The 13,786-nt window shown below is 49.2% G+C and overlaps 6 protein-coding genes across 6 annotated transcripts; 1 reads left to right on the forward strand and 5 right to left on the reverse strand.

The window, feature by feature from the left end:
- Nucleotides 1-610: 610 nt before the first annotated feature.
- On the reverse strand, nt 611-2,888 carry N7471_000534 (uncharacterized protein; the record flags this gene model as incomplete). The annotated part of the gene is made up of 3 exons (XM_057273255.1): nt 2,842-2,888; nt 2,330-2,670; nt 611-2,235 (listed from the first exon to the last, which is right to left on the reverse strand). The coding sequence occupies exons 1-3, from the start codon at nt 2,871-2,873 to the stop codon at nt 611-613; spliced, it is 1,998 nt and encodes a 665-aa protein (XP_057141434.1). The 5' UTR covers nt 2,874-2,888.
- A 757-nt stretch (nt 2,889-3,645) lies between these two features.
- Nucleotides 3,646-4,290, reverse strand: N7471_000535 (uncharacterized protein; the record flags this gene model as incomplete). Its single annotated transcript, XM_057273256.1, has 2 exons — nt 3,646-3,776; nt 3,870-4,290. Coding segments are annotated over 2 exons (474 nt in total), but the record flags the coding sequence as incomplete, so codon positions are not given.
- Nucleotides 4,291-4,641: 351 nt separating this feature from the next.
- Nucleotides 4,642-5,647, forward strand: N7471_000536 (uncharacterized protein; the record flags this gene model as incomplete). Its single annotated transcript, XM_057273257.1, has 3 exons — nt 4,642-4,704; nt 4,818-4,930; nt 5,002-5,647. The coding sequence occupies 3 exons, from the start codon at nt 4,642-4,644 to the stop codon at nt 5,645-5,647; spliced, it is 822 nt and encodes a 273-aa protein (XP_057141436.1).
- Nucleotides 5,648-5,710: 63 nt separating this feature from the next.
- N7471_000537 (glutathione S-transferase family protein) lies at nt 5,711-8,211 on the reverse strand (the record flags this gene model as incomplete). Its single annotated transcript, XM_057273258.1, has 7 exons — nt 5,711-5,772; nt 5,826-6,171; nt 6,223-6,303; nt 6,358-6,535; nt 6,609-6,730; nt 6,921-7,476; nt 7,547-8,211. The coding sequence occupies 7 exons, from the start codon at nt 8,209-8,211 to the stop codon at nt 5,711-5,713; spliced, it is 2,010 nt and encodes a 669-aa protein (XP_057141437.1).
- Nucleotides 8,212-8,686: 475 nt separating this feature from the next.
- N7471_000538 (uncharacterized protein) lies at nt 8,687-9,366 on the reverse strand (the record flags this gene model as incomplete). The annotated part of the gene is made up of 3 exons (XM_057273259.1): nt 8,687-9,093; nt 9,167-9,284; nt 9,361-9,366. 3 exons carry the CDS (start codon nt 9,364-9,366, stop codon nt 8,687-8,689), a joined length of 531 nt encoding a protein of 176 aa, XP_057141438.1.
- A 413-nt stretch (nt 9,367-9,779) lies between these two features.
- Nucleotides 9,780-12,368, reverse strand: N7471_000539 (Zn(II)2Cys6 transcription factor; the record flags this gene model as incomplete). Its single annotated transcript, XM_057273260.1, has 7 exons — nt 9,780-10,215; nt 10,316-10,498; nt 10,553-11,160; nt 11,240-11,320; nt 11,374-11,684; nt 11,740-12,137; nt 12,196-12,368. The coding sequence occupies 7 exons, from the start codon at nt 12,366-12,368 to the stop codon at nt 9,780-9,782; spliced, it is 2,190 nt and encodes a 729-aa protein (XP_057141439.1).
- Nucleotides 12,369-13,786: the final 1,418 nt, after the last annotated feature.

Genomic DNA, 13,786 nt, shown 5'->3' on the forward strand with positions numbered 1-13,786 from the left:
CGGTACGGGTAACAATATTGGAAGGCAGCAGTATGTTATATATACTTTGTATCATTGAAGGTAACTCCATTCGAAAAAGACCTATGCAAGCCACCTGCATGAGGGATCATCAACAGGACAGACGCGCAGCCCGCTGCAATATCGTCGAGCCTAGAGCTTGTGAAAGCGGCTAGGTGCATAAACTAGGACTGCGCGAATATTGGTCTCGACCCAAGAATGTATGTTGTAGTCAGAGAATGAAAACACTTGGGCAGGACAACCTTCCAAGATTGGAAATTCGAATGCCCCTCACACAAATCCCGAAGTTTGGAGGGGCAGAGGGGCAGCGTGGCGCAACGGCACAGACGTCATTCTGCATAGGGCAGGTGAACCGTGCAGTTAATCTTATCTTGATCAAGATGAAGTGAAAAAGTTTCAAGTTCATTAAGAATGCATACATGAAATAATGAAAAATGAAACGAGCAATTGGTATCTTAAAACACAAGCAACTCCCCGGGTAAATAAAGAGCGTCAGAATGGGAACCAGGATACAGAAGGGCCGTAGACCGGCTGGCCAGCAGGGTATAAGAGTCGTATAATCCAATGAGAATCGCACCATATCCGGTGACAATCAAGATCTCGACCGAACGCGCCGAGCCGTGGGCGTGCACCCCGCGCTCATCTGAAGCATACTCTGTCGCTGTCCATCGTCTGTGCTCTGTGAGCTGCGGGTGGGGATACCACTGACGAAGGGCTGATCCGTGGTGTTAATAGCACCCTTGAAGGCTCGTGCGGGAAGCTTGGACGAGATGGGGGATTTAGGAGCAAGCTTGCGGCGGCCCTTGGTAGGTGTGGAGGGGCCAGCAGCAGCCACGGCGTCTGCCGAGGCTGCGGGAGGCTTGCTTGTGCTGCGACTTCCAGTCTTAACTGGGGTACCAGACCCTAAGATGCCCGAATCACCCAAGCGCCTCACCCGGCGTGAGCGCGGGGTTGCAGTAGCAGGTGCAGTAGTCGGGGCGGTTGGGCCGCTCTCGGTGGCCCCACTGTCTGCATTCTCGTCTGCCTTTTGCGTTTGGCTACGGCTGCTGCGATGACCGGACTCTGCTTTCTTTGCTGAGCGCTTGCTTTCCGGTCGCGGGCGAGGCGTTGCGCCCACGTCATTCGTGCACCGGTTACCCTCCTCTTCATCTTCCTGGTCATCCATTGGTTCTCTGTACTCTTCATACTCGGCTATGCGCTCCTCGTTCCACGACACTTGCTTTCGCCGTTTGGCCAGCCCACGGGAGTTAGTGTCCTTGTGGGTTGAGCCCTCATTCTGTGAATTGCCCGGCTGAAGCTCTTCCTCGCTCGGCTGTTGAGCCAGAGCTTCCAGGGCGATAATGGGAGTTACAGATTTGCCTTTGTTGAGCCGAGTATTGCGCTTTGTGGCCATAGCCACCTGCTGGGTCTCAGTTCGCTGTTGAAAAACGAATTCTGTCCCTTTGGCTCGGCGGAATGAGATAGTGTTCCGCATGTTATGGGTGCTCGAGCCTTTGGTGCGGGTGCTTCGACGATATGCAGGGCTTGAAGGAGCTTGTTCTTCCTTGATCTCTTTGGGAATGATATCCTCCCGGTCATCGGCACCATCGACACCACGCATGAAGTCATATTTACTAGGCGATATTTGCAACTTGATAGGTGAAGGTGAATTGGCTGTCAATTCCTCCAACGCGCGGCGGGGTGGCGGTGTTGAGCATTCAGCTTCTGGCGACTCCTCCGGACTGGAAGACATCTCCGTTGATTTCGCGTCTTCGGGATGCGTGGCCTTGGCGGCCCGCTTCGCATTCGCCCTGGACAGGAAGTCGTTGAGAAGCTCTGCATCCTCTCCATCCAAGGAGCTTCGCAGTGCCGATCGTACCAACTTGATTTCCTGCTCTTGCGTCAGGTCTTGCACGGACTCCGTGGTGCACACGATGTTGGTCTTGTCCTCTCCTGCGTTGTCGATCACAGTCGGCGCATCTTGGCTGGATGGTCTAGACTGTAGATCCTCCGCTGTCTTTGCGTCAGATGCTGTAATATGCACGTCCGTGGCCATAGCGTCGTTGTAGACCGGCGTCTTCGAAGTCTTCCAAAGATCACTGAGGCGCTGGGGTGACGCATTCGTAGCTACATCGCCGGCAACATCATTGAGCGTTCCCTCAGGCTGGTTGGCAGTGAAACCAAACACCTCTTGGGAGCCCTCGTCGTGGATGTTGAAATTGAATTCGGGCATCTTGCCTGCAAATTATCAGATGAAAGATCTTTCTAAATGCAGTGTATGGGACGTGATGCGCGATGTGTACACGCTCGCATAATATAGAAAGAAACTTACGTCGTTTCCGAGAGCCCTGCATCTCCCATTTAGTCTCAAGAAAAGACCGACCACGTTGTTCAGCGTCAGTCTCGGGGTACGCCTCGGCGGGGCCGACACACTGGCGCTTCACGCCGCGCTGGTAATCCGAGTGTTTAGAGGCGCCGACCCCCGAGGTCTGGCCTTCTGTCGCGGTATTCATGCCGGTAAACGGAAAGCGAATGCGCTTCCACAGCTTTCGTGTTTTGTCTCCGGCCCGGACAGGCGTCGAAGGTTTGCGATCCCACAGTCGCGGCAAGGCGCTCAGGGCTTTGATAGGCGTGAAACTGAAGGAACTTTCAGTGGGAGGGTTGGTAGAGCTGCTGGCGTGCGAGACAGTTTGCGTTAGTGACAAGTCTATATGGCGGTGGATCTCAAAATAAAGGGGAAAAGTGACCAAACCCCTGAGCGAGAGGCGCGAATGATCCTTTGGTACAAAGAAAAGAAAGAAAATATTGAATCCAAAAGCAAAAAGAAAGAACGAGTGGACATACCATGCTTGCGGCGAGGGAGGATGGTTCTCCATTGTTGTTGACGCGCGTGGAATGTGTCAAAGCCGTTGGAATTCGATTTGGCGACGAAGTATGTTCGAGTAATTTAGATGAGTTAAACCAAGGTATCTAATATAATGCAAATCAAAAATGCAAATCAAAGGATGCAACTGAGCCCCTCAGTAAATTGTCGGATTGTCGATGGATGCGAAAGTCATGAAGCGGGCCGTTGTGGTTTTGCTTTGATGTCTTTGGGCCCGCCGTTGCCCTGCCAACCACCGCATGGGAGAGCCGGGAGAGCCCAACGTGGACATTAATGGCGATCATGAATGTATAGTTAGAGCATGGAATTTCATTGGAGGTTGCGTGATGCCTGCTAATTCAGATGCAATCCTTGCCATAGCTCAAATAGTGAAGAGTTTGTTTGGTAGTTTGGTATATATCTCGACTATATATCTTAGCTAACGAAGACTGGAAACCTACTAGCTAAACACTGCAAATATCCATAGCGCGGGAAAACCGAGGGAAAAAAAGCAGGTTGGGATGATATATATAGTGGCTCTGAGGGTTTTACATCTTACAGATATATTTGTTTACTTCATGGTTTCCCTAAAGGTCGGGCATAGAATGTCTTTCCGGCAAAGCCATCTACTAGGGTAGCAGGCAATGATGCTCCCAGATAGCATGGAATGAGCCTGGAGCAGCTTTCTTTTACACTGTATGGCAGTGAATTGAAGCAGTTCCGCCTACAAACTCCCCCCACGGGTGAGCGAACACTGCCGGCTCATCGTAGACCAAATGTAGCAAGCTAAGGAATCAAGTCATATCTCATTATTCATATCGTATGCTGCCTAGGTGGCAGACGGTCTCCGAACATGCAGAGGCTCATATCAACTTCTCCGCCAAGTCCCGTTCATCAAAAGGGTCCCCGAATTCATCTGAACACACGGCAGCCAGTCAGCACACTGTACAGACATCCATAGATGGAACATAACCAAAGCTAGTCCATGTAGATATAGAAAGCCACATACCTAGCTTGAAATCCTTATCAATGACATACTCCATAGCACGCTGCAAATCCTCTTGAGCACGCTTGCTCTTCCACACTGCGAGATTCGAGTCAAACGTCTTTTCCGCAGGCTGTCCTCCGTGTTGTTCCAACGCAGTCCCAATATCACCAACAGAGGCGCCAGATTCATGCTTTGTCTGGGATCCAGGAGGGGAAAGCTCCGATAAGTCAACGCCAGCCGAGGAAGCTTGGGCTGTGCCAGTCGGAGTGCGGGCGCCGGTTCTAGCGCCGTCGTCGGGGCGGATGGAGTCGACGGAGGAGGTCATTGTAGAGTCGCCGTCTGGGTCTTTGGGATCTGGTAGGTGTTTGTTAATGGATGTAATCCCCGGGTTTGTAGTTTGTAGCAAGGAAGAAGAGGCCGGTGCACATGTGGGTATGGAGCGCTATCGATATCGCGGGCCCACTGTGCCTCTCTCGGCTACATCGTATAGCTTTGAGGGAATAGGGGAGACCTACCAATCGCCATTGTTGGGAATTAACAATATGGGTTAGATGGTCGATCTGTAGTTTCGAAAGTTCTCAAACTTCAAGGGCGCGGGGAGTGGAGAGATCAACGGTCGACAGGCGGTGGCCCCGGGGGCTCTCGCGTGAATTTTCTTCTTCTTTCTTCCCCAGCTTATATACTGTATGAACATAATTATTGCTGGCCTTTGTGATTAGCATATTTTCATTAGATCTTTTTTTTTTTGACCTTCCTCTCTATTCTTAATCCTGCTCCCGTCATTCTGTGTGAAATGAGCGCAAACTCCGGTGCAGTTCCCGATGCCTGGGAGGATTCATGGGAAAACCAAGCAGATGTATGTAATACCAGGGAAACTATGTGACATTTGGGACAGACCCTAGTCCTGCCATTCAAGTCTACTCAATGCTTGCAAGTTATGAATGACATGCTGATGGTCATCGTTTACAGAAACTCGATTCTACGTCTACCCCGCCGTCCGAGAAGAAAGTCTCATCCAAGGTGACCAAGGCGCAACGCCGGGCGGAACAGGCAGAGTTCAATCGCCAGCTATGGGCTGAAGCGTAAGTTTCAATCGCCAGCTAGCGCCTATTGCATTTCTTTTAGTTGTTCAAGAGACTGAACTGGGTTGCAGCGAATCCACAGAAACGTTCCACTTCGTTGAAGCGCGCGCCGATGTCCCCCTTAAGCAAGACTTCAAGCCCGCAGTTACACTACTGAGTCGGAAACCTCAGCTTGTGACAAGACATTCATCATCATCCCCGAGAACAATTAGTGCCGCGACGGCTGGACTTGGCCGACTCGGACTAGACGATGACGACGACTCGGACGATGACACCAAGCCGTCCCAGCCAACACCCGAAGAGCGCCATGCTATTGCACTGAAGAATCGGGAGGAGAAACAGCGGAAGTACGAAGAAGTGCGCGAACGTCTGTTTGGAACCCCGTCTGCTACAGCTTCGGGTAACTCGTCGCCCGGCAGTACGACCCCGCCTCGTCAAAATTCTACAGGCGAGGGTAGAGGGAGAGGCAAAGGACGTGGCGGAGGAAGAGACCATCAGAAGAGAGATTCCTCGTCGGCGTCGAGCAAGTCCTCTAGACATCTCTACGATCCCTCCACTTCGGCCAAGCCAAATGCACTACAGAGAGGTGGCCGTTCGCCAGTTGGGGGAAGCGGCTCCGACACCCAGGCTCCACAGCAGCCGGTGCGCAGTCCTCGGGGCCCTGATGCAAGTGGAAGGGGTGGCTTCAATTTCAATCGAGGTGCTCGAACAGGCTAATATACATTTGGCCAATATCTTTTCGTCCCAGGACGCTGGCCGTCAGATACCGTTGATCTGGTATTAAGGGAGGCCTCGTCCTGCATTAATTGCATTTGCGACCTGGGATGTGTTTGGACGGTTCTCTGTGACATGAAGTGTTAGCAGTGCCATTGGAAAATAGACACGCAATACTCACGGGCATATCGCTCATAACTGTCGTGGTACAACTCATCCGTGCTAGTTGTCGCCTGCACATGCTGGTCGGTCTCAATTGCATTCATCCAAGAGGCCAGCCTGGTTCCCTCCTCAGCATCTGGCCACCCTCGGTATGGTTTCAGGACCCGCCGCAGCCGAATGATCCACGGGGCAGCTTGAACGTCCACAAGGGACATCTGCGAGCCCATGAAGAAAGGCCCCTTGGGATGCGCCACCTCGAGCAGCTTTTCCATCGCGTCTCGCAGCTCCTGTGTCTTCTCAATCTGTTTCTCCTGGCCTTGCTCTTGCAGTATACGGTAGAAACTCGGCACGATATGCCGATTGACCTGGAGGGCTATTAGTGATGATCATCACAACAGACCTGTCTGTCTACTTACATGATCCGCCCACAACCGGCAATGGGCGCGCAGCTTTGGGTCTGCTGGAAGCATTGCGGCTCCTACACCCAGATCCTCCAGCTGCGAGGGATTGGTCAGTGAGGAAACGGGAAATTGGCCATTCAGTTTTCTTACATATTCCAACAACACGTTGCTTTCATAGCATCCCCAGTCGTCGTGCCGCAAAGCAGGAACAAGCCCTCTTGGATTCACCTCTAACAGCGACTGGGGCTTCTCGTACGGATCCACTTCGATGTATTGGTAAGGGATACCTTTCAGTTCCAATGCAATCCATACCCGTTGCACGAAGGGGCTTCAAACACGCAGGTCAAGTCAATACACAACAAGATTTCATCAGAACGAGTCAAATCAGGGGGAGGTCTCACCAGAAGCAGCTCCCATATAGCTTTAGATTAACATCGGCGGAGTGTTTGATCGCAGTTTCAGCGGCCAGACCCGTCGCTTTTGTATGGTATGACTTTTGGCCTGTTCGAGACATGACTCGGTCCTATTGTGTATTCCGTATTAAAGCTGCACAATCCAAAATGCTTGAAATGGAAACAAAACGATGAAAGACTTGATCTTTGGCAGGTGGGAAGTACAAAGTCAATGTAGACATGTGACGTAGCCGGGATCATGCGGGGATACTTCTCCACGCCGGGGGTGCAACTGAACAGAACAAAACAGGATTGACATACCGCTCTCGTCCTTTTATCTTTCTTTTCCTTCAGAACATATCGTTGCACACTACTCTTCTTGACACGGTCGCTCTCTTCAAGCGTATGTTGATGACCGCCACTCACTCCGTCATTCTTCCCGTTGGCACCATTGCCATTCACTCGCTGTATAGTGAAATATCGCCCACCATTCGATCCCGGATGATTTGGTGGTAGACTAGGGTTCGGCGTGAGCATACCGAATGTTTGGACATTTCGCATCGCGGGGTCGTCGTTCAGAGAGAAAGTATACATGCCGGGTAGGATATTAGATGGCAAGGGCTCGACTGCATGGGTTGTATTTGACATTTCAGACACTGGGAAGTATTCCACGACTTTGATTTTGACATGGCAGAGATCACGTTCTCTGGCCGTACGCTTGCGCTTCTTTTTTTCTGGGTCGTCGGATTTGGGGGTTCCGGGGGGTCGTCCTTTGAGTCGACAATCCCAGTAATGGGAGACAAAGGGTTTACGCTTGTACCGCTGTGTTGAGCGATGAGAGTATACATTGTCAACGTGGGGAAAGTAGGTTTGGAATCTGTAGAAAAGTATGTGCAAGTCAGCCTCTCAGTAGGGTGTAAAAAATCCCAACAATGGAGTATGCGTACTCCTCTTCGCTCAGGGTGATCATTTCATCAACATTGAACAACCTATCCCTCCAGTAATCAAGATGCGGAGGGTTAGGGACCACTTTGAAGCCTTGCAGCTCCCCGGGCCCAGTGAAGGACACCGTATCCGCAGAGCCAGCTTCTAGCTCGATAAAGTCAGGTTGAAACGATTGACTTTGGGACTGCAGCGTTGTTAAGCTGTTATTCTGAGCTTGGTGCACGTTGCTTCCCATGGCTAGCTCGTTTTGGGACAGCGACGCTGGAGGCACCATTTGTCCAGCAGCAGCGCCATGCAATGGCCCGCTCATGTTCGCTGTATGAGCGGCGCCATTGTTGTAGTCCTGCGATTGATGCAAACTACTGGAGGATTGCCCTTGCGGTTGTAAATGCGTGGCAACTCCATTGACAGGGTGACCTTGGTGCAATTGGTGGTGTTGTGCGGATTGAGACGGGGTAATAAAGTTGTTTGCCGACTCGCCTGATCGTGGAGGACGAATAAACGTATGCGTCGCGTTCTGGAGCTGTGATTCAGCTTCGGTCGGGGGACGGAATGGCCCGAAGGGTTGCGATTCCGGGTCAAATTGGCCCAACTGTAGGTTGGACTGGTCGTTTATCGGCATCGAAGGTCCCAAGCGGGGCGACGACAGTCGCAGCTCAGAGTCCATCTTGTAAATAATATAAAGTTGTGGAGAGGCGTGCTGCTTTTGAGGGAGTAGGACGGTTGAAGCGGCATTGTGGGGTTGAGGGAAGCTCGGATCATCATGAGGTTCTCAGGTACGAAAATTAACATGTTTGGGCATCTATGGATTCTCTCTTTTCAATCAAAGGTTATAAGTAGAAAAGTCTCAAACACAAAGTATGCTTTTTTTTTTTTCTCTTTTTTTCCCCTGCCATCTAGCTAACCAACTGAGAAGGGGGATACAATATCTATGAAAACAGGCATCTGAAAAGACATCTAAAAAGACAATCTGAGAAGACTACCAAAAAAGTCTTGACACGGCCGCATAAGCGGCCGACTGTTCCAAGGTTCTTGTTGATAATGAATAGCACATTTATTCTATATCAAAGATTAGGATATTGAGATAGTACCATCTATTCGCATTGAATCATAGATGCAGTAATGATTCCAGCCTCGGCAGCTTACAGACCCTTGCCATGTTTCTTCGCTGCTTCCGAATTCTTGAAAGGAAAGCCCGCCGTCCTCTTGTCTGCACCCGTACGGCGACTGATTCTGCCATGGCTGCTGGCAAAGAGCATGCACCACAACCCAATGGCCGCAATACTAGAGTATCCAGCAACACCAACAGCAAAGAGACCTTGTCCACCAGAAACATACCAGGTGTACGCGTAGAGAGCACATGCGGTATGGAAGACAGAGGTCACAATCAGAGTTGGCACAGCGTATGGCGCCTTGGGATCGTCCTCCTCTGTTGTCACAGACTCCTTGACGTCGGCCGTCAGAGGGATGGAGCCGGTTAGCATCATGGTCATAACGGCGATAGTGAGGAAACTGAAGCCGAGGCATCGGGCGAAGTATATTTCCATGGCTTTTCAAGGGCAAAAGGTTAGCATGGCTCGTAAACGGGTGCGCGCGGCACTTTCAGGATGAGGGCGGCATACGGGAAACAGGCCGAGTCTCATCTAGCAGCATAGTCACTATCATGCTCGGTCCGGTAATTAAAGGTAAACTCTGAAGCGACAGCCATGCGGCTGTCGAGTATGTGTAGACGCGAAAGACCTGTCAAGTTAGCTTTTAGCTCCGGTTTCGAGGTCTATCTTCCATAGCTTTGGAGACAGTAATAGGATTGGCTCACATCCATGATGGCAGTTCGCTAGTATTTCTTCGATGGTATTGAAATATTCTTGCAAGATTGAAGTAGCTGTCAAAAATGGACAAAAATGGTAAGGTCCTGAGAAGATGAAGCTTCCAAGCCATCATTTTTAAGGCTGAAGCATTATAAACAAGTGACGTCATACAGTTACCCGTTTGACATGTTTGAACATTGTTGATACTCCCAAGTTGGCATAAGGTCGTCTTTGTGAGGAAACTAATTTTCTGGCATGTACTCTAATTTGGATTTTGATATGTGTATATATATCTCAAAGAGCTTGAGATTTCGAATTCTGATCAAAATTTACGAATAACCTGGAGGAGAGCTGGGTTCGCTGCGCCAAACTAATGACGGCGTCGATGAAATAGATACATTGAAGTACATTATGTTGTATACTGTTCTCATATTCGATTCCAAGTTTCCCAAAGATTAAACATCGATGATTCATCCATCAATGAATCCACGAAATCCCCGAAAGTCTCGGTCCCTTGCTCCGAGAAATCGCCCAATGGAGCGTTGTTACCAAAATGATCTGTCACAAACCGACCGGTGGCAGGTTGATTGACGGTATAATTTCTGTCGCTGGAATCACTTGCTGGTACGAAGTTAACTGTCTGATCAGAAGCACCTGTCCCTCTTTGATAGGGGGGACAAATTTGTTGCATAGCCCGGAGAAAAATTCCTCGGTATAACGAAGCAACAGTATAATTTTTTTGGAGCTCTTCCATGACGAGCATGCACATTTCAAGCTTGTGGAGTCTGAGGCGTTTCGTTAAGGAGTCGGCAGATTTATAGAAAAGCAGATGCGTTTGCATCGCTGGGACTAAGAGTGCGGGCCTAAAATTTGTCAGAAATTGCAACTTACAACCAGCCCTGGAGATGAGATAGAGCCAAAAGTTGAGAATGAGCGAAGACCAGAAAGAGTCTAAGTACTCACGTCATAGGCCCGGCAAATTGAAGAAGATCGTCCTGGGCGAGAGCATCAAGAATATCGTTTGTCCTTGACGCAGCATCCCCAGCCTTCATTCGCATCCGATGTTGCCAATCTCCTTGTTGTGCAGGATCAAGACCAGTAAGAGTTTCAGATCCGTAGGGACGATACAAAGCAATGAGCAGCACTCTGAGGAAACTTGGTCAGAATAATCCTGAATTGGCTGAAACAACGTGAACCCACTGATAGTGTAAATGAACATGGAACAGATGAAACCGCACCAGATTGACCAAGCCAGACTCGTATGGGTCTGGTAGCTCGTATTTTAGAATCTCCGCCTCGAGAGTTTCGAATTGTTGGATCGTGGGCTTTGCCCTTATGGTCTTGTAGTTCATGGTAATAACAGCACCCAATTGCTTGCTCAATTCAATCATTCTCACCCAGTATGAAGCCAGCCTGGGTAAATCTTTTGGTAAAAAGTCAGTGGATGTGGATTCCGGTATTCCTGCCAGGTCGTCAAGCATGTCTGTGACCAAGGGCATAGGTGTGTCGCAGTCATTAAGATCAATCCGCAATGGCCTTCCAAAATGGAAGCCGAGCCAGCAATCCCGATAAAAGGAGCACCACCAAAGTCGGCGCCACAAACGCCGTTGCTGATCGCTGATGGCGGAATTTATCTTGGAGGAGTCGGGATTTCGATGCAAGCCTAGCATCTGGCAAAAGGTGATCGCGGTTCCTACCCAGTACCACGGTTGCATATGTTCGTCAAGCTCTGAAAGCCAAAAGCTCATCAATAAAGAAGCTTGGAGAAGAACGATCTTGTCCATTCCCTCGCTTATGGCATACGTGCACTGGAATTGAGTATTCAGTTGCACGCCCGATAAAAGTACATGATCGCGATCCATGAAGGCGAATCCACCGTTTACTCACCTTTGCACGGGAATACATGAGAGCTTTCATTTCTTGTCGAGATTTATACCCCTCCTGTTCGTAAATAGTGGGATGGACAAACTGCGATATGGTTAAGATTGGCCAAGTTAAGGGGCGCTTGGTGAAATACGAACATTGGCAGCAGCGAGAAATATACACCAAAGGAGGAGGATGTTGTACTCAGAGAGTCGTCCGTTGTGTTGATAGTCTAAGATGTGATCGATCTCAATAACGGGCATGATCGGGTGCACATGATTAAGATATGCTCGAAGGAGGGCTTCACAGCTCTCTTTCCCGGGAAGAGTAAGTGCTCCTTTCGCTCGAAGGTAGTTTTGGTCCGCATCGGAGAAAAGCGGACGGGTGCTCGATGGAACAAGAAGGTGCCTTGGCAAAGACTTATCTGGTGAACAAATATCTAAGGCGAAGGTTGGTCCGGTCTGACTTCCTGCGTGAGGGGTGAGCAGAAGTCATTCAATAGCCACCAAGGCAAATTTGCTTACCGGTGTAATAAGGCACCTGACCGAGACTTTGAGGTTGTCCTAATCTTGCAGCAGCTATCTCAATGCCTCTTCGCTCTGCATCTTCGACACCACCCTCATTTCTGGCTTGGGCGGTCGTACTATTGACTCCTTGCGGTAGTAATAAAGAAGATGGTGCAACCTCAATTCCGATACGCCTTCTGCCTTCGCTATGGTCGCCTTCATTAGCCGAAGAAGACGCCCCTGGAATTCCAATTGCTTCAGCTGGTCCATTTGAAAGCATTGAGTGGTCCGTAGTAGGGGTTGGCTCGTGATCAGAAGGCCGGTGGGCCATAGTGCTGCCGGTAAAAACGGGGTCGGGAGCTTGTAAGGACCCTTGATCACGGCGCTGATTGCGTTGTGCACGTGGCCTTTGGTATCTAAGCCATTGTTAGGGGAATCTAAAGAATCAACAGTGATTATGAATTTGACCCTCACTTTCTTCGCTGTTTAGGGACAACGATGCACTCGGCCCCATCTTGGGTACAACCGATGCATGGATTGCCGGTGACAGCCAAGCTGCATCGAACCTTGCGCTGACGGCAGGCTTGACAGGCAACTGCAGAGCGACTACGGATTGGGGTTGTGGGGTGAGCTGATGTGGCCGGCATCCTCACGGGTTTTATCGCAAGTATGTAAAGTACGTACGAACTTCCGAGGGCTTAAAGGGACGAGGGGTTATGAACGGCCCGAAGAGTGGGCCTCTGGACCTCGGGATGATCATATGGCTGACGTAAACCCAGCCGGAACCCGTCCACGGGTGGACACATCCATCCATAGATGCAGTATATGGTAACTACTATAGCTACTGCAACTAGTATAAAATAGAGCAAACGGGTTTGATGCCGTGCTTTGAAAAGAAAAACCTCGAAACAATGACAGTTCGAAAACACTTTGTACGTGTTGATGTCAATGGCAATGCCTTGATTCGTTCAAATCACATTTCAACCACCGTTGTTCGATTAGGCCTGTAAATGAGCTTGAACGTGAGCAATATTTGGATGATATCTGGAATTTCCGGTCAATTAACTCAATTAGGGCACATACTTTGAATTTGGAAGATAACAAATTGTACATAACCCCGAAATTAATAGTCGGACTTCGGTGAATTCCGGACTCCTTTTCTCCCAGGAGTAATATCTTTGCATTTGCCAATGAAAATTAGCAAGCGCATAACGAGAGGATCTGTTTGGTATAATTTTAATGTATAAAAGACGTAAATGGTGCATCGGGTGTACTCAAGATAAGCTAGAGCGTACCATTGCCCCGAGGCAGCGAAGGAAGTGAAGGAAGTGAAGGTGAAACCCAAGATCAGAAATAGTCACTTGAGTTTTCCTAACAAGGGACTTTGCAGATACCAGAGACCACTTCCACAAGTCAATTTTCACCGTGATCAAGGTTCTCTACAAGCTCTCGGCTCTATTTTTACCGGCAATAATATAAACCAGTTGCCTACCAGCCACGATTCAAACGTTTCTTGGAAGATATATATATCAAGGCGTTACTACCATTCACTAGACAAGTAGTTAAACTCACTATGGGTAAAGTTGCCTCAAAGAGAACCAATGTAACATACAAAGCAAAGAAAATTCCTGTCCCAGGAAAGGTGTAGTTAAGATGCTCTCCCTTGAGCCCTGTGGACGGAGCAAGTATCTTGAGAGACCTTACATCACGCATCGCTGCAGCACTTCATATCACAATGCAATACATCACCCAGTTTCTCCTTAGTTTTCTTATGGCAATCTCGGCCTGTTTATAAATTGTGAACATCGGTAATTCTGCGTAACGCAGATATGGTAGGCTTCGTCACCCAGCTATTACAATTAATCTACTATCTTCACCGGCTACAATATTTATCTAACCCCAAGCCATTTACTTCTGCTATGTGTTCTTTACTCTTCAAAACTATAATAACTATATTATCATGACTGTCTATCGACGATGTAAGTCTTTCAATGCGTGTTCATGATTCAGGAAAAAGTAGATATATCCCGGAGAGGAACACCTAATCCTTTTCGTAATTCCAAAC

This window comes from Penicillium samsonianum (genome assembly GCF_028829775.1).
Source record: "Penicillium samsonianum strain IBT 33392 chromosome Unknown utg000001l_segment0_segment0, whole genome shotgun sequence".
In the NCBI taxonomy this organism is placed as follows: domain Eukaryota; kingdom Fungi; phylum Ascomycota; class Eurotiomycetes; order Eurotiales; family Aspergillaceae; genus Penicillium; species Penicillium samsonianum.